At 39.9% G+C, this 18,316-nt stretch overlaps 2 protein-coding genes across 11 annotated transcripts in view; one reads left to right on the top strand and one right to left on the bottom strand.

The window, feature by feature from the left end:
- LOC116789807 (formin-like protein 5) overlaps positions 1 to 4,617 on the bottom strand; it is a 51,689-nt gene extending 47,072 nt beyond the window's left edge. The window contains exon 1 of the mRNA XM_032694027.1: positions 4,561 to 4,617. Within this exon, the coding sequence (XP_032549918.1) occupies positions 4,561 to 4,617 (57 nt within the window). The remainder of the gene's footprint in view (positions 1 to 4,560) is intronic.
- GTDC1 (glycosyltransferase like domain containing 1) overlaps positions 1 to 18,316 on the top strand; it is a 179,272-nt gene that overhangs the window by 45,784 nt on the left and 115,172 nt on the right. For 9 of the 10 annotated variants that reach the window (XM_032693233.1, XM_032693229.1, XM_032693222.1 and 6 more), the window contains one exon: positions 11,439 to 11,649. In XM_032693233.1, the coding sequence (XP_032549124.1) occupies positions 11,468 to 11,649 (182 nt within the window). In that variant the 5' untranslated portion in view covers positions 11,439 to 11,467. Of the gene's footprint in view, positions 1 to 11,438; positions 11,650 to 18,316 lie in introns of those variants that run through there. The other variant, XM_032693228.1, reaches the window with a different exon arrangement.

The following is an 18,316-nucleotide window of genomic DNA, read 5'->3' as shown; positions in this document are numbered from 1 at the left end:
AAACCAACTGTCTATAGACTAGGAAAAATCATTTATGGGTGTCTCTTGCCCAAAGTCATTCAGAGCTTCAATGGGAAGGCAGAGTGCTGCAGCTCTGAAGAGTAGCTTGAATCATCTTGCATGAATATTGCCCTCTCCAAGGATATTGGCATGCAAAACAGATTTTGTTCATCTTGGAGGATTTTGAATGCACCTCACACATGGCTTCTTAACCATTTTGAGATGAACAGGCAGAGTTGGGATTAGGTTCTTGTCAGCGGAAGCGAACTGGTGCACGACAATGCAGATAGGTGGAAATAATTCCCTTTTCCCTTCTCATGCTGTGGTACTGTTTAATTTGGGTGCCCTGTCTGTGTTTTTTAATCACCATATATGTTTGCTGGAGGCAACTTATTCTTGCCCTTCCTGCCCTTCCACCTCCCTCTTAATTATATTTTATCTCCAGTAGTTAAAGTGGGAGAGTGAAGTGTGTTCTAGTGCTATTTCTGCTTTAAATGGCCTAAATGCCATTTAAAAGCTAAACCAGTTTCATAAGCAATTTCAAGTATCTACAGCTCCAGAGCTTTGTTGCACCAGCCTCTGTTTAAAGACTGATGGGAAGGTGGGATCTGAAAAGATTCAGAAAGATAGGCATCTTTTATTCTCTAATGGTGTAAGACCCATGTAACATCTCCCTTGGATTTGGATCTGCTTTATGAAAGGAATTTTAACATAAACCTATCTTCAGTCATCTAGTTAATGTTATCTCCATAAGTAAAGCACTTCCTAACATGTAATTTAACCCTGCCCTCTGGCAGTGGGAAGCCATTCCTCCTTGTCATGTCACTCCAGGCCTTTGTCCAGTTCCTCTCCAGCTCTCTTGGAGCCCCTTTAGGCATAGGAAGGGGCTCTAAGGTCTCCCTGCAGCCTTCTCTTCTCCAGGTGAACCCCCCCCCAGCTCTCTCAGCCTTTCTCCAGAGCAGAGGGGCTCCAGCCCTTGGAGCATCTCCACTGCCTCCTCTGGACCCACTCAAACATACTCATGTCCTTTGTATGTGAAAAATAATAACAAAAGTTGTAGCTGTAGCACTGCCATGAGTCTGATTGCGTGTGGAACACTGTTGTGAGGTAACCACTGCCTGGATTTCAGAGGTATTTCCAAGCTGTCCATATGCCATTGTTCTTCAGGCTCCAAGACCTGCTTATGGCTGCTGTGAATGCTTAACTGATGGCATTGCCAGAAATTTCCCAATGGCCAGAATAACTGCACAACCCTGAAGTCTTTAGTAGGAGTCAGAACAGATCTTTAACTTGCTGGCAAAGCTTGTGATCTTTGTGGCTTTGAAATGAAGAAGTGGGAATATTAAGCACAGGCCTTGCGTGCGTGAGGTGTGAGCGGTTTCTCGTGTTGGCTTGTAATGGTATTTCTGGCATTTCATTGTATCAGCAGTGTCAGTAAGAGCACCTACTAATAGCCAGCTAAACTTTAAATAGTGAGGGTCTTCCAGTAACAACCTTAAAATAGTTTCTCAGCTCTGAGCTCTGCAGTGAAGATGTTTTTCTCTGCACCCATGTAGTCGTGTCCATTGTAAACCACGCTTAATGTTCTTGGGCTCCCAGTCCCTGGGAGTGTCCAAGGCCAGGTTGGATGGGGCTTGGAGCAACCTGGTATAGTGGAAGGTGTCCCTACCCATGGCAGGGGGTTGGAACAAGCTGATCTTTCAGATCCCTTCAAACCCAAACCATTCTTAGTGTTTTATCAGCGTGCAGGAGGAGCAGGCTGGGTTCTGCAGGTTCTCTGGTGGTACAAATGGAAGTAGCTGATAAGTGACAGCATAACTTCGGTTTTCTTGGACAGGATGTTTGGTTTTGATAAGGATTTTCAGATTTTGAAGAAAGGTTTCATGAGTGTGGCCAGTTGACTGAGGCAGGGTAAATGCTTTTCAGACTCTTTATACTTTGGGAGGGTGGAGAAATGATTCTCAAATGACCCTAAAGCTAAAATTCCAAGTGATTTGCACTCGTATCTTCATGACTGTAATAAGTAAAATTAAAAAAATCCCTGGTTTTAACTGTTTTTGTTAAAGACTACAGTGCTGATCACGGGTTATAGCCAGATTCTCTTATGTGCAGTAAAAGCCAAGTTTTTAAGGCACAGGCTTTCTGAGGGTGGTGATTTAAATGGCACTTTTCTAATATCAGCCATCTGAGAAACTTCAAGGAAAAAATTTACATCTTGATGTCCTCCATGCGTGTCCTTGCCTTGTTTTATCTGTGGCACTGTTAAAAAGGGCCACACTTGTTTCGTGTCTGTTAAGGTCTCCCCCAGACATGAGTATTTATTCATTTTGCAGTATCTGTTTTGAAAACATCAGCTCAGAACCTAAACTTGTTTACAAAACAACCAAAATAACCTTCCAAAACAGATTGTTTTGAGCTGCTTGTATATCGCTTTTATTCATGGAAAACAAATATTTCCTGCACTGCTCACCATTTCAATTGGCAGATGATACCAGACATGTTTGTTTAACTTGTGTCAGTGTTTTTCAGCTTTCTGCAATGTGTTTATCCATAGATACTTCCCAGTGGAGGAGGTGGACCCCTTAACTTTCTGATACTTGTGAAGTAAAATAAAATGTATGAATATGCTTTTCTTCATTGCTTTAAGCCACTCCTTGAAGTATTTTGCTGGCTCTGCAGACAACAGGATGGAAACAAGTGACTTAAGTCATTAGATTTGCTATTCTTGGGTCAGAAGAGATGCTGGGGAACACTTGCAGGGAACTGTCAGAAAGCATTTAGGCCATAATCCGGAGCCTTTCATATTTCTAGAACCCTTTCAGAGGGCTTAGTCAAAACTTGATAGGAAAATTATTTACAGGAAACAGGATGCTGCACCACTAAATCAAATTGGCAACTCTCATTGCACTAGATTTATAAATTGATGTGGATAACACATCTTCTGTATGTCAAGCTGGAAATAGGATGTAATATTCTTAACATGGAAAAATATGTTTAGTGCTGCATGAAGCCCTTATTCAATGTTGTGGGATGTTTGCTATTGAATCTGAGAGCTTTCGAGGGGTTTCTGAAAGAGATAACGTGGTGCTGACTGCACAGAAGTTAATGAGATGTATTTTTTTCCCATAACTTTATAATATGAATGTTGGTTCAGCTCTCTCTGGAGATGGCAAAGAGTTGGGCAAACGGAAGACCAAAAAATTATTTCATCTGTTGAATTTTAGTACTTAATATTTAAGACTAAGGACTTCTTTTGTGCAGGTAACGTTGCAACCCTGAAGTTACTTAGTGAATCGTAAGACCATCCTATCCAAACTGAAGTAGGGATCTAATACTGAAATGTTTTTTCCTGTAAACACAAAACCCCCCGATGATTTATTATTTCCACTTGGTTAAGGGTTTCATAGCTTGGCAAAATAATCATGATAATAATTTTGCATTGCTTGTGTTGCAGGTCTTTAGATGAGTAACATGGTAGATATATTTGGCACCTCTTTTGAAGTCTATTTTTCATCATGGTTGAATTAATTTTGAAGGAGCCTTATTGACATGTGTTGTGAACTGCACATCACAGATTGGTTTGGTTTGGAAGAGACCTGAAAGCCCATCTTGTTCCACTCCCTGCCATGGGCAGGGACACCTTCCACTATCCCAGGTGACTCCAAGCCCCATCCAAGCTGGCCTTGGACACTTCAGGGATAGGGCAGCCCCAGCTTCTCTGGACAACCTGTGCCAGGGCCTCACCACCCTCACAGGGATGAATTTTGTCCTCATATCCAATCTAGCCCTGCCCTTTGTCAGTTTAAATCCATTCCTCCTTGTCCTGTCACTCCAGGCCCTTGTCCAAAGTCCTCTCCAGATCTCTTGGAACCCCTGGAGCTGGATGCAGCTCTGCAGGTGGGGTTTCACAAGAGCAAAGGGGGACAATTGTTCTGGAGCTGCTCTTGGTGCATCCCAGGACAGAGTTGGCTTTCTGGATATCTGTCCCTCAGTAATACTCCTCTGTGTGGGACCCATCCCAGATTTCACAGCTGAACTTGATTTGACAGTAGGTCTTATTCCATCCTTTTTGTGGACTCAAGGTGTGACTGAAGATGCAGATCCTTTCATCACATATTCAAAGGGATACCTTCTGACTGTAAATAAATCTGGCTTGTGCCCACTCAAAAGTTGCTGCCAAACATCTCAGGCTACCAAGCCTAATGTTTCAATTAATGTTTAAATTAACTCTTGCAATTCTAGCTTTTGTACTAGAGGAGCTTAAGTCCTAAATCCCAAAATCCCAAATTTTGGTGATACAAGAGTGATTTGCTATTCATTTAACGTTTTGCTGCTTCAAATTTGCTGAGGAGAACAAACCAAGTTTTTGATGTAGGGTGATTTTATTACCTCACAGAGCAACTAATGATGGCTTCTAACAAGTGTTTTGTAATTTAGTCCATCAATGTGAAGTGTAGACCGCATCTTTCAAATAAAATTAGTTAAAATATTTGTAAGTGATTTTTTCAAGTGTATATATTTGTTCTTAAACTGGCTGTGAGTGCACATTGTAATTCTTACCTTTCTGTACAGAAACTGGTCCAAAGCCCAGAGCGTGTGGAACACATTTCTCGTCATATTCCTAATAAATCGGAGGAATTTCAAAATGCCAGCCCATTATTACCAGACTGGGACTTTTTCTATAATAGGGAACTAGCAACTAATATGTCTCCTGTCAGGTTTAAAAATAGCGCTACATCTCCCATTACCACACCTATTAGTTCCCTCTCCTCTCTGAGATCCTCTAAATCAAGTATCCTTCATCTATTTAAACCTAATGTAAGCCTTCAGGATCATCAGTGGTAGCAAATTATAGCCATAGGTGCAGCACTGGAAATGATGAGTCCTGTAAACTCTCTTGAGCCTTCAAGTACTGTAAGCACTGACCAAATAAGTTGGATAAAGCCAACATAGCATTAAACAACATGAGGAGTTTCTGAATATTAGGTTATTATTTATTCCAGGCTTTTGAGTTACGTGGCAAATGGGAGCTTGTAATTAACTGTTAAATCAGAATAACTAATTTTCTCTCAAATCCAATTGCAAACCTTGTGCTTTTGGATTATGCTCTCGTATTAGATCTGTACTAATTTTTTTTTTTTACTTTACCTTTTTTTTTCCCCCCCAAAAAATCCTGTTAGTGACTGATAGACTCCCCAAAATATAGGACTTTTTGTGAAGATGATTATTTAATACTGCTCTGCCGAATACTTGTATCAACTTCTATAAATCTCTTGGGACCACTAAAGGGAGGAGACAGAGGCACGAACTCTGTGGGAGAGTTAATCCAGTTTACTGGTCATGGGTGGTCGTGGCTGTAGTTGTTTCCCTGGCAGAGCATGGCCCTGGTTCTCTCATCACACCTCTTCTGTGTATTTTTCATTCTCCTTTGACTTAGACATTAAGAAAACTTTCTCCTAATTAAATATTAGCAATACTTAGTTTGCCTTTGTTAATCTGAACTCATGAAAATAGTTTACAGACCCCTTAGTATCCCTCATACCCTATCCTGAGCAGTACATATCCCTTATATACCACTTAGTAGGTCAATTAGACACATGGAAAATGAGTTGTGTATTGTAATTGCTATTCCCAATGCACTGGGAATCAGGATATCAGTCAGTGAAATCTCCCTGAAAATGTATCTTTTGAGTGCTGTGCTCCAAAGGAGGATGGATGCTTCCCCACCGAGGTAGTGTTGGCTGTTGTGGTTTTGAGTTAACCATAAATGTGATGCACAGATGTTTTTCTCTGCTGGAAAAAAAGAATAAATTGCAATAATTTATTCAATATAGATAAAATCTTCAAAGATGTTGATTGAGGATGGCTAGAAGTATAGACACAAAGTATTTGACAGTCTTAGACTGTGTCAGGAAGAAGGTGAAAAGTAAATTGTAAGGATTAATTTTTTTTCTTTTTTTTTGTAGCTGGAAACAAACAAATTTAATTTACAGCAAGAAATGATGAAGGTCATTAGTGCCTTTGCCTAGATGAAATAGTAAAACAATTTAAATACTGAGTTTTAAAATGTGTACTCTGCATATGCATTAGCAACTTTTTCCTAAGGATTTATAGCAATATTGTTAACTTAACATGCACAGGGTAATGTGCAGATTTTACAGCATGTTACTTTATAAATACATAAACTCCAAAAGGAGCCTTTACTGCCTCTTCTGTCAGGGTGTCTCTGGATTGATAGCCACAGGACATCTTTAAACTCTAACTTCCAATTCCTGCTGTTCCATTTCAGGGTTGAAAGCACAGATGCAAGAAACCAAACCTGGTGATCCTCACATTTTGCTTTTTATTTAAGATCAAACTAAGTCTTTAAACATTATATTGTTTGCAAGATCCTGGAATGGTTTGGGTTGGAAGGGACCTTCAAACTCATCTTGTTCCACCCTCTGCCATGGGCAGGGACAACACCTTCCACTATCCCAGGTTGCTCCAAGCCCCATTGAGCCATTCCAGGGGTGGGACAGCCACAGCTTCTCTGGGCAACCTGTGCCAGTGCCTCACCACCCTCACAGGCAAGAGTTTCCTCCTAATATCCAAACTAAACCTACCCTCCTTCATCGTAAAGCCACCCTCCCTTGTCCTATCCCTGCATGCCCTTGTAACGTGGATTCTAAGCACAGTAAAAACTGGATGTGGTATTTCAGTGAGACAAAAGCAGGCAGTGCAGTCGTGCAGGTTTCAGTGCTCACAGCGTGGAGCACCCTTGATACCTGCAGGTAACAGTAGTTTTTGGTATTCTGTAGGTGTTTGCAGCTCTCAGGTTGCGTGCAGAAGGCAGACTGTGGTTTATGGGTGTCACCAGTAGATTAACACTAGTCCTGCTCAGCCATCCTGATAAAGGTGAACGGTTCTGGTTTACCACATTCTCAAAAGGAGGAAAGGATTTCTTGCTTTTTCCAGTTGATTATATAAAAGATAAATTGTCGTTCTCGCTTATGCAGTTTAGTAATGACAAGCCTCAGAGCTGGTACTTTTGGGTGATCTAAATACGAGTTAAATTTTGGTCAAACCTTAAAATGTGATTGTGTTTAAGGTACAGCTCCGGGGTTTCGGTGAGTCACTGTCACGAGTGGGAGGGTAATGCAGGCTCTTTCAATCTGGGTTTGTGTGTATGTATATACCACATCCCCCTTCAGGTGGGTGCACATTGTGGGGCTGGGAGGGAGAAGGGACAGAGGAGGAAAGGTGAAGACCCCAACTAGTCCTTTGGAGAATCCCGTTTTATCGCAATGTGGAACATGGAAATTTTTTACCTGCATTAGGTATTGCAGTGTGTTTATGTGAAATCATCAAAGGTTTTAAGTATGTTTATGTCCACAGTTCATACCTGATGGGTTTTGTAGTTGGTTGAGTTCTGAGATACTGAACCACGTGTGCTCTGGATACGGTGGTGGAATAAATTTCTCATACGTGTGGGACTGTGACCGTTAAAACAATCATTACTGAAACCCTATACCTTATTTCCTGTAACCAATAGCAGCTCTCTACCTATGGAATATATTAACAATTATTCCTTTGGGTTTGGATTGTTGCTTAGCTATTTTGTTGGATAGATATTTAAACATGATCTGTAATTTATGTTGTCTGACTGCGTCAATGAACAGAGCTAATTATGGCTTTCTGATGCGAGCTGTGCTGATGTTTGAGAAACCACACTTCTGCTTGTAAGACAGAGGGGACGTGTGTTCTTTAATAAATCATGGAAAATGACGAGTTTTGTCTACCTACGTTGGTTAACAAAAATACTTGAGTTGGTGTTCACCCACAGTTTAAAAAGAAGCCATGGTTACTGTGGCTAGTCAAACAATTAATTCTTCTGTGCCTTTAAATTTTATTTATTACCCTGTATAGTACTCAGATTTTCTTTTAAAGGGAAATTATTAGGTTAAACAGTAGTGGTCCTGTCAGGGATTCCATCACTTGCCATGTTTCTGCAACTGTGGGGTAGAGCTGCAGCAAGTCACAAAAGTCCTGGATGAATGTCACCGTGAGGGACTGGGGTTGAGACAGCACCTAATTACTCACCTACACTTCCTGGTACTTCAATATACCTCTGTATTAGTCATGTCATTTTGACACTATAACCACTTGGAAGAATTTTTTAATTTCAGATAGTTTCTTCTCAGTGTATATCCTGAAGAATGTGCTGCTCTGTGTAGTAAAGCCAGAGTAGGAAATATTCAAAGCAAAGGATCCTGCAGGCCTGCGGGTTGAGCTGTTTGAGGAACACCCAGGATTGCTGGCTCCAGAGAGGAAACACTGTAATGAGAAAGGGGAAGCAGTTCTGTTTTTCTAATATTTGTTGTTTTCTTTGAAATGGGGAAAAGAATACCTGGAGTGATTTATATTTAATTGAGGATTGCATTCCATCAGATACGGTGAATGTTCTCAGGCCATTTATCAGCTGTGTCTTTTGGAGACCTCTGAGGAGTCTATGGAACGTATTTACCTTAACTTGGCTGGGTCAAGGGAAATAAAGCAAAAATAGCTGTTATTTTTGTATGTGAACAAAACTGGAAGTCATGTGGTGAAATATGAGGTAAATGACTGTGTCCTACCTCCTCTGTGCCCTGTTAAATACAGAAAATTATTAGTTATATGTAATATAATTTCCTTTGTATTATCAGTGTATCTTTTTAAAACAGAAGATTTATTGACTTTTTCATTGCTCCATCTTAGTCAACCCTGAAGTCGATGTGACATATACTGTGCTGCCATTATCCTTTAGTTTCATATTTAGGCATTATCTTGTTAAAAAACAAAAACCTCAAAAAAAGAACAAAATATACCATATACTGCTTTTAATATACTATTATAACATTTTTTCTAAATTGAGTATGATGTATATTGTGAGTAATTATATATATAGATTACACAATGCTAGAATCCTACAAGTGCTAGTGAGGATTTTAGTGAGCAGTACCTACATTTTTGAGGAGTGAGTTTTGTGAGAAACCTTTTGAGCTTCGGGTCATCTCTGAAAAATGTGTCACTGCTGATTTTCACCCTCACAGGCTGCTGCCATGGGGTCTGCAAGTGTTATTGTGAAGAATTGCATGGGAAGAGCCATCTAACACCCACTCCACGACACATCCACAATTTCAGCCCAGTTTCCCAATGTAAACAGCCAAAATGTATGACAGTATTTCTGTAATATTTGTATGATGCAGTTTTACTAATAGATCTAAAGGTAGGTAAATGCAGAATAGCTAAATGTCAGGGTCTTTAGGCAGGGAGGAAACCTGAGAACTGAGAAAGTCTCTTACCACCAGAACGTACAGTCATTCTCTGTCCCCGTGAGGGATGTACAGTGAAAACTGGTGCAGAATAAAACCAGAGAGCACAGTGTCGATTCAGCTAAGCCTGGTGATAAAACCAGTTTCAAACTATGATGAAGTGTGGTTTGATCAGATACTTTATGAACAAAATGCTTTATTACTGGTACTGCTAATGACTTGTAAATTAGCTGCAGCCCCTCCCTGAGTGACTGACTCGATGGCATTTACCAACTTTTCACATACCCCTTTTTTAGGGGCTGAATTTATAAAACACTTCCCTCTAGTCCTTTGAATTAAATTTTCGGTGACATTTGATGACAAGCATAGCATGATTAATTACAAATTGTTCTTTAGGTGAATAGTGCAGATTCTAAACCACAGCTTGTGTTTTTATAGCAGTTATTACCCTGCAGGCTCCAAAAGGGCTTTGGAGGAGAGACTAGGATTTTGGTTACATCATTGTAAATTCAGAGAACGTCAGTGATCTCAAAAGTGTGATTTTTTCAAAATTAGGTCAGTGGAAAAGAGATCAGAATCTGTTTTTGCTACCTGAAAAGAACAAGCTCCAAAATGAAGTCTTTGCTTCCAGAAGGCTTTCTTTTGGTTTTGCAAAGAACATATTTGTTATATAAAATAATTTTTTTGACATATTATGGGACAGTGAATAATAGAGCAAATTATAACCTGAATCCTGGTGGATTATGGCTAGAAAGTCTGAGCATGCAATACTCTTTCTCTTGCTGTAATCTGTAATGACCCAGGAGCTCTACATCACCATTTCATCTGGCACTGTGATGGGCCAACGGCTCAAAGCTGTCTAAAGGTTTCTTACATTTTGTCTCCCAGTTCAGTTGATTCAGTGTTTGGATTTTATTGCTGGCTAGCTGATCTTTTGGTAGCTACAATGCACTTGTGGTTTTTTTTTTTTTTTCAACATTTGTTTCCTCCCCTCCGATTACAGAATACATAATATTTTTCACCTGATCTTGGGTTGAACTAACTCTCACCATTGCGATGATACTGAGATTTTCAGGAGAGTATGTAGTTCTCTGTTGAATTCTCACTTCTTGTCACCAGAGGTTTTGGTAAGATAAGGATTACAGTCTGAAACTACTAGAAATGACAGGTCAGGAAATGGATGTAAGGTCTTGCAATATACAGCATCAAACTGAATCAGATCCTGAGTAATGAGTTTAACAGAGTCCTCCCTTGTTAGGGAAAGTTGAGGAGGAAGCCATCAGAGAGCTGGTCATGGATGGTGAATACCTTTCAGGGCTTTGTTTTCAGCTTTTGTGTGTGAAGGTTTTGCTCGAAGCATCTGAGAAGCAGCTTTCCAGTACCCCAGGCCTGTGACTCATGAGGGCGATGAGCAACAGTCACAGGGTTTTCATCTGTCCCCTCGCTTTGGGCAGCGCGTTTTGCATCCTGTTTGTGAGCAGCTCTGTGGCTTCTCATCTGAGCTTCCTTAAGCCTCCTCTACTGTTCTCTTCCACCTATTTTGGAGTACTCCCAAAAATATCCTGCTTTATTTCCTGTTGTTGTTGCTTGGGTAGTGATCCCGTCCCCAGTGATGCAGGAGAGTCCTGGGGGATGCTCCAACTGTATCTCACCAAGCTGCTTCTGACTTTAAGTTCCTTACTAAATCACTGTTACTACAAGTAAGAAGTGTGTTTGAATCATTTTTTCATTTTATCTGCCACCTGGATAAAGGGGGAAAATGATGAAAAGATGAATAAACTGCTCCAGAACCTATGGAAGAATCGTATTTGTTTGAGAGTGAGTGTGTACAGTAAGCTGCTTTTAAATATCCGATTGAAAACAAAACAATAAATTCAAAATACAATGTTTTCCTAAGTCCTGCACGCTAAGATTCATTTAAAAATTACAAGTGGTATCTTTTAATGGTTGAAACAAATAGGTGTGATAATATTGTCTCGTAATTGCTAAGTAGCCTTTTCTGAAGTAAACTTATTAATGTAATATGAAGATTTTTTTAAATGGAAAATCAAGAGGCCTTGATTTTCTGCTTTTTCCAATATAATTTTCTTAAATAATAAAAAAAACCCTCTATTTTTAAAGCTATTTCTCTATTTTCATTTTCAGAATCCAAACAGTTCTGAAGCACTTGGAAAATGAGTGTTCTTCTCATTGAGCCCTTTTACGGTGGTTCCCACAAACAGCTGATGGATCTTCTTCAGGAAGAGCTACAGGAAGACTGTGTCCTCTGCACACTCCCAGCCAAGAAGTGGCATTGGAGAGCACGGACTTCTGCTCTTTATTTCATGCAAACAGTGCCAACAAGTTCTAATTACAGGTAACCCAGGGACTGAGGAATTTCTAAGCTCAAGTTAGAGGAAACCTTCAACCAGGTCTCTCGAGCTGAATCACTATGTGCATGCAAGGGTGTATGTGGAAGCAATTGGAGACTTGCAGTGGACAACACAGGTTTTTCTTCTTGGGGTATAACTGGGAAATTACTGCTGTGTTTTATTTAGAATTTCCTAGACTGTTTTGTCTTGCATTGCCAGTCCTTGGGGTCTCTGAGTATCTGGAAACATGATGTCTATACATGTATATGTATCTCTTATTTGCAATGTATCCAGTGAGTTCAGTCATATTGAAAGGTTCCAACTGTGCTTCCCAGATCAGGTTGAAAGGTGGCACAGATGTGAAGGCTCCAAGCTTCCCCACGTGCCCTCTGATGTATCTGTTAAGCAAGTCTGATTTATCAGTGTCCTGCTCAGGCTGACCTGAAGGATTAAGGGAGCAGTTTTATCTTAATGATAGTCTGGTTCCATAACGTGCCAGCAACTGTGGGTGTCAATTATGCATTTATGTAAGTGGCAAATTTCCATCAGGTAGAACCTAGACTGATAAAAGCAGACTATTTAGGTCAACAAGATAGCTATCATGTAGTGAGAATCAGTCACTCCAAGGTGTCTATAAACCCAGCAGTTTTGTTTGGTCTGCCTGATCAGTTGAGATGCGGTGAGATGATTGTCTGGCAGTGAGATACTGCCTTGCTCAGAACACACAGCTGAGCATTATGGGGGGACTTTACACCTTCATGGGGAGACACTGTTCATGCACAGGGTTATTTATTTTAGCACAAGCAGCTGCTTTTCAGCAGCAGGGTGAGCTGCAGCAGGACTCTGAGCACACCTGGATGATGTGCTAACTAGTTACAGTTCAAAACTGGGTCTGGTGTTTGTTACCAGGAACAAGTAGATGCTTCCTGAGGAAGGAATATTATTTTTCAGGAGTAGATTTGTGCTATAGGAGGCTGCATTTGAACAGTGTCACTCAACATAGTGTCTAATCCATTTTGGAACACTTACTATATAAATGTACACCTTTCCTGTGCCTGCTTTTGGCTCCCATTTAAAATAGTCTCCCATCCCAAGCCAAACGTTATAATTTTTTTCCCCGATTTGTCTTGTGTGAGGCTTTCAGTGTTGGTTTCCTCTTGCTTTCTTTTTGCAACAGTTTTGTTTTGGAGGAGTGTACATGACAAACTGTTATGTAAATTTGTCTTGTATCACAACCACATCCTCCAACGCATCGCAATGTTATCTGTGTTCCTTCAAGGTCAGCAGCCCAAGCTGTCCAGCACTAACTGTATTAAACTAATCAGACATCACTCATAGACATACACTTCATTAGTTTAACTTACAGTTACATTGACCTAAGATAACTTAACTCCAATTTGTCAAGTAACCCACATCTCGGGGGAAGGGGGAGGGAACGCTGACAAAAAAAAAAAAAAGACAAAATCCCACAAAAAAACCAACAACCCAACAAAAAAACCTCAACCCAGCAGCCTGAAAACTCACTTGAAGTTAATAAACTTGCAATCTGTCATAGACTTATGTGCAAATATAACCCTTACTGACAGCAAATAAATCTGATCTAACCAATGGAGCATCTTAAAGAGAGGAAAGCTTTTCCTTTGCTGGTGCTGTTTGGGTTGGAGCAGAGAGGATCAAACAGTCAAAATTGACAAAGATGGAGTGTTTAAAAAAGTTTGTACCTTGTCCTCGCAGGCAGCATAAAATTCTAGGATCAAGGGCTGATGTGGCTGGTGAGAGCAAAACTGATTAGAGGTACCTTCTACTTTACTTGCACATTTTTAATGTTTGGTTCGTAATTTAATGTTTCAATTATTTTATTAAACTGAAAGTGTAAGTGTGTCAGACTGCAAACTACTAAGGCTGACTACTCTCTCCTATTAGAAAAACATTGATTAAAATTAATATTGATTCTTTTATTTCTGCCTTGCTAGTAACCACTAAAGATCTACTTCCCAGGTAGTAGTTTGTAAAGACAAAACTCCATTGCAAACTGGGAGGACTGTGTGTTTGGAATTGCATGTTTAAATATTTCAACCTTCTTGTGAGGTGGTAGGAAATACCAAATTTGCATTATTTATAATATTGACATTATTTACAGGAAAAAAAATACTTTCTTTTACAAGTGCTTTTCATAAATGTGCTGTCTCATAAATACCTTTTTTCTGTTTGTATGTTTAATAATACAGAGAGGTTTCAGATATCCCAAGTGCAAATGCTTTTGATAATGGTGCTGTGTTACTAAATTTTTATTTTCAAATTGTACTTTATTTCAAGATGCTGATATGTCTGAGAAATAATACTGGTGCTGGTAAGTCTGATATTAGATACATTTGTGGAGAAGTAGTGTGGATATGTTTTAAAAGACTTAGACTTTTATCCATACATCTGATTATGGGAAGGAAGCGTGTTTGTTAGCTTACAGGTGACACTTGGTGAGTTAAAGAATAGTCTGAAAAAGTGCTTTTGAAGCAAAATATTCAGTGCAGAGTCATAGATGTTAAATTCAAATACTCTGCAGTGACCAGAGAGTTGATGTGATGAACTTGTTAATAGTTTTATCAGAGAACAGACGTGTCCTCCCTTGACCAAGAATTAAAGCAGGTGGTGAGGAGCAGGGCATTTAATGTTACTTTTGTGAGCTGTGTGGGTGATATCATGGTGTGTGATAACATTATGTTCCCGGGAAGGAGGACACCTACCCAGAATTGTAACAGGGAGAAGGAATCCTCACCCTCCACAGGGAACACCTGTAGTAGCTGTTACGGAAGGTATTGGACACTTAGTATTTGATCTGCAGCACCGCATGGATTTATATTAATTCCCTGATGCAAAGTCCAGGCCGTGTTTGTCTAGAAAAGTGTTGCTTTTCTGTTTTCATGGCTTCGTTGAGCAGTGTGTTGTTAAACCAGCTCATATCTTCATTCATCTCCTGAAGGGAGGACAGGAGCTTCCCTGATGAACGGGAAGCTCAGGCACACACAGTCCTTCCAGCGTGGAGGGCCAGAAGGAGAACTTAAAGGTGGATCACTTGGCTAGTGAACTTGAAGGGGTCTAACAGATTGGTGTACAGCAGCCACAGAAGTGAGCATTTCTGGGAGCTCTCTTAATTGCTGGAGAGTCCCACAAGATTTTTCCTTAACTGGAAATAAGGTGCTTGTTTGGATGTTGTGCTGCTACAAGGAGTTTCACCCTTGTGATGGCAATTTCCAAAATCTCAGCGTTTGAAATGTACCAAAAAGGGCAAAATTTCTGTCTGCTTCCTCTAGACAACCTTTTCAGCAATCTTAGAGTTTTGATAGCAGTTGATGGGATTTTATCATCTCCATTCCATGAATTCGGAAGGTCCAGCAGAGAGCCGTGACCTCTTCGGGCTCCTGGCACTCTGCAGAGTTGCTGTGGTGTCTGCTTTGTCTCCCAACTTCCTTCAGACAGCTTAAACTCTTTGATAAATGGAGATGTCTGATCCTTAGCCTAAAGATGTTTTCCGTAGCACATAGTGACTATTCTGTAATTCTAGAAAGCACGTAACAAAAAGAATTTTTTTTGACCTTTTTTTCTTCTTAACTCAAGGAAAGTTCTCAATTTGAAAATACCGTTGCACAATTTAATGAAAAAAAAATCACTCTTCTTTTTCCTGTAATTCTTTTCTTTATTACCATAAACAATCTATTAAATTTCAAACAGTAAAACACTTGATATGACACAGTAGAGCAAAGCAGTTTATATTTCAAGGGCTGTCCTCTACAGAAAGTAATTCAAACCCCAAAAAGTTCGGACTGTAAGACTTAGATCTGCAAAACAGAGAGACTAAATTCAGTGTAGCTTCCAGTTTGTTGTAATAGCACTGCTAGATTATTTTAAATATATATGTATAAATATTATGTATAACATTCAGTATTGCCCCCCAGGTAGCTGTTCATATGAATAAGATTTTATTTGTAACAGATTCTAGCCCTGAAATACCCCAAGGGTAAATGTTAGCATATATATACCCCTTGATATTTGACAACTATATTTAAAGACAAACTCTGCGCTTTTTACATTTTACAAAACAGAAAACAAATCATTGTTTTCAATTAATAGAGCTCTGAAAAAAACCCCAACCTGGGGGGTGTGGTGTTCAGCAATGGGGAGTATGTTCCAAGAGTATATATCGTAGATATGGTTGGTTTTTCTTTTTTTGAATATTCTGTTAAGACTGCTAGATTTAGGATTGTTTCAGATCTGATGCTTCTGTTCTGTAAGGAGAAAATACATAATTATAGAGTGAATTCTCTATTTACTGATGGGCTGGTGTCACCTAAATATCTTCTTAAAAACATGATCCTTTAAATTTTTATTCCAGTAAGTAGTTCAGTCCCACTGAAAACATAACACTGCCTGGATGTGTGAGCATTTACAAGCTTGAGGATTTACTGTTTTCTAGATATTTCATTTTCAGAAACATTCTTGTAAGTACTTTGTCCTTGGGAAGGTGTTTGAGGATGTGACTTGAAGCAAGGCAGGGCAAATTTCAGCCATTTCATTAAATCTGAATACATAGATGCCCATTCGTGGTGGAAACATTTCTGCCTTTTTACACCTTTCTGCCAAATACTGGAAGTGTTTATATAATCTTCATAGGAACTGGGATAATTTTTCCTGCATTAGGGTCCTTCCTAGAATTTTACCCCAGTAATGCTCAGATAAGGAATAAATAAATTATATGTGTGAGTAGTACATTAGCTAAATAGAAGATAACCATGTACCTACAAATTAACAAAAAGTTTATCTGATAGTTTGGATTTTTGGGCATATTTTATAGTGCTTGCTTCTGTATATAGGTCAATTAAACACAAATCTCATTTATGGCATGGCTACTAAGAATGTGTGTTTTGGTGTTATGCTCAGGTTTGTTGCATTTGAAGATGGGACGGGGCTCATCTTTTGGAATTACTGAATAGTTTTCTGCCAGAAGTGGTCTTGGTTTCACCCCATTTCTGTGTTACTCGGTGTGAAGTGAAAAAACGTTTGGGTGTTTTAAGTGCAGTTTTATGTGAGACAGTGGAACGTGCTCCTAGAGATCCCTTGTACTTTGATTAGCTGACATAAAGGCATGAATATCTAAGGTGACTAAACGTAATATCAAATATCCCATAAGGACAGGGTTCAGGTCTCCTAGAAATGTAGAATCAGAGACTGGTTTGGGTTGGAGGGGACCTTAAAGTTCCAACCTTAAGGGAACCATCTTGTTCCAACCCCCCTGTCGTGGTCAGGGACACCTTCCACTAGACCAGGTTGCTCCAAGTCCCATCCAGCCTGGCCTTGAACACTTCTTTGATTAAAAATACCATGTGGGTGTAACTCACTTGTTTTTTTAGTCTCACTGGTGGGTACAAATAAGAACTTTCTCATCATGCTGTCAAGGTGCCCAAAGGAGGGTACAGGAGATGCTGCTTCACTCTGAGCTCTTCTTTTATGCTCCCCTGCTGAATAAAGGGTCATTACTTCTTTAATTTCATTAGTGCTAAACTTGCTTGCTTTTTTTTTTTTCCCCCTAAGCAGACCCGTGGAGTTCACCCAGGTTAGTTCACACGGGCTGGTGCAAACGCACACACGTTTGTCCTGCCCACGCTCCGGAGGAGCTGGCTGGGAGCTATCTCCGCTCCGGGGGCCAGATGGCCATCCTAGCACCATGTTGAGCCTAAACCAATAAACCCCACCAAGATCGAGACACAGGCACCATGTACTGAGCTAAAACAACTTTGTGACTTCTGACCAGAGCTGGCTGGTGTCCAGCTTCGAGTGTAAGCAAAGAGAATATGTCCATATGGAACGGCACGGAGCTCCACCGCTCAGCACAGATGATGCTCTCCACTGCTGTAGCCCCGGATAATGGAGGGTGTCCCAGCCTGGATAACGGGTGTGAAATTCTCTCTGGTGAGGGAGAACTTGGAGACCATCTGACGCTGGGAAAACGTAACGTGGGAATGTATGCGTAAAACTGGGTTTTGTTTCATTTGGGTTAATGTCGCCCAAAACCTGTTCTGGAAGCTTCCTCTGAAAATGTTAACGTTCAGAGAGAACTTGTGAAGAAGAGCATATTGTCAGATGGGTTTGAGAATTGATTTTTATCAGAACGCTGATATAAACCAAGGTGGTGTTAAAAGCTGACCAAAAAATGGTTTAAAATCTACAACTGGTTTATTTTTTTTTAATTGAGAATTTTATTTGAAAAGTAAATTATTAAATCATTGGTAAAAAAAAAATCAATTTGGTAAAAAAAAAATCATTTGGTAAAAAAACCCTAATGTGGTAAAAAAAACCCTAATGTAGTAAAAAATGAAGTAATCCAGTAAAAAAATTAAGGAAGGTCCAAGGGCAAAATCATTTCCTATTGAGGATAACAGCACTGCTGTGGTTTCTCTGCTCACAAGCAGCCTGTTAAAATTTCCTTTTCAGTGTGATGGAGAGAGGCTGCCTGAAAGTTTTTGTGACGCTGGTGAAGGAGGTGGATCTCCTTTTTGGGGCAGATGAATTCCCTTGCTCTGCGGTGCTGAGGGGCCAGAGACAAAGTTCTGGTGCTCCAAGATTTAAGAACAAATGTTTTATTCTTAACTCTGGCTGCCTTAAAAGTTTGGAGGGGGGGAT

Source organism: Chiroxiphia lanceolata, chromosome 7 (assembly GCF_009829145.1).
Source record: "Chiroxiphia lanceolata isolate bChiLan1 chromosome 7, bChiLan1.pri, whole genome shotgun sequence".
In the NCBI taxonomy this organism is placed as follows: domain Eukaryota; kingdom Metazoa; phylum Chordata; class Aves; order Passeriformes; family Pipridae; genus Chiroxiphia; species Chiroxiphia lanceolata.
The sequence above is the reverse complement of the archived record's forward strand: the minus strand, read 5'-3'. Positions and strand labels throughout refer to the sequence as shown.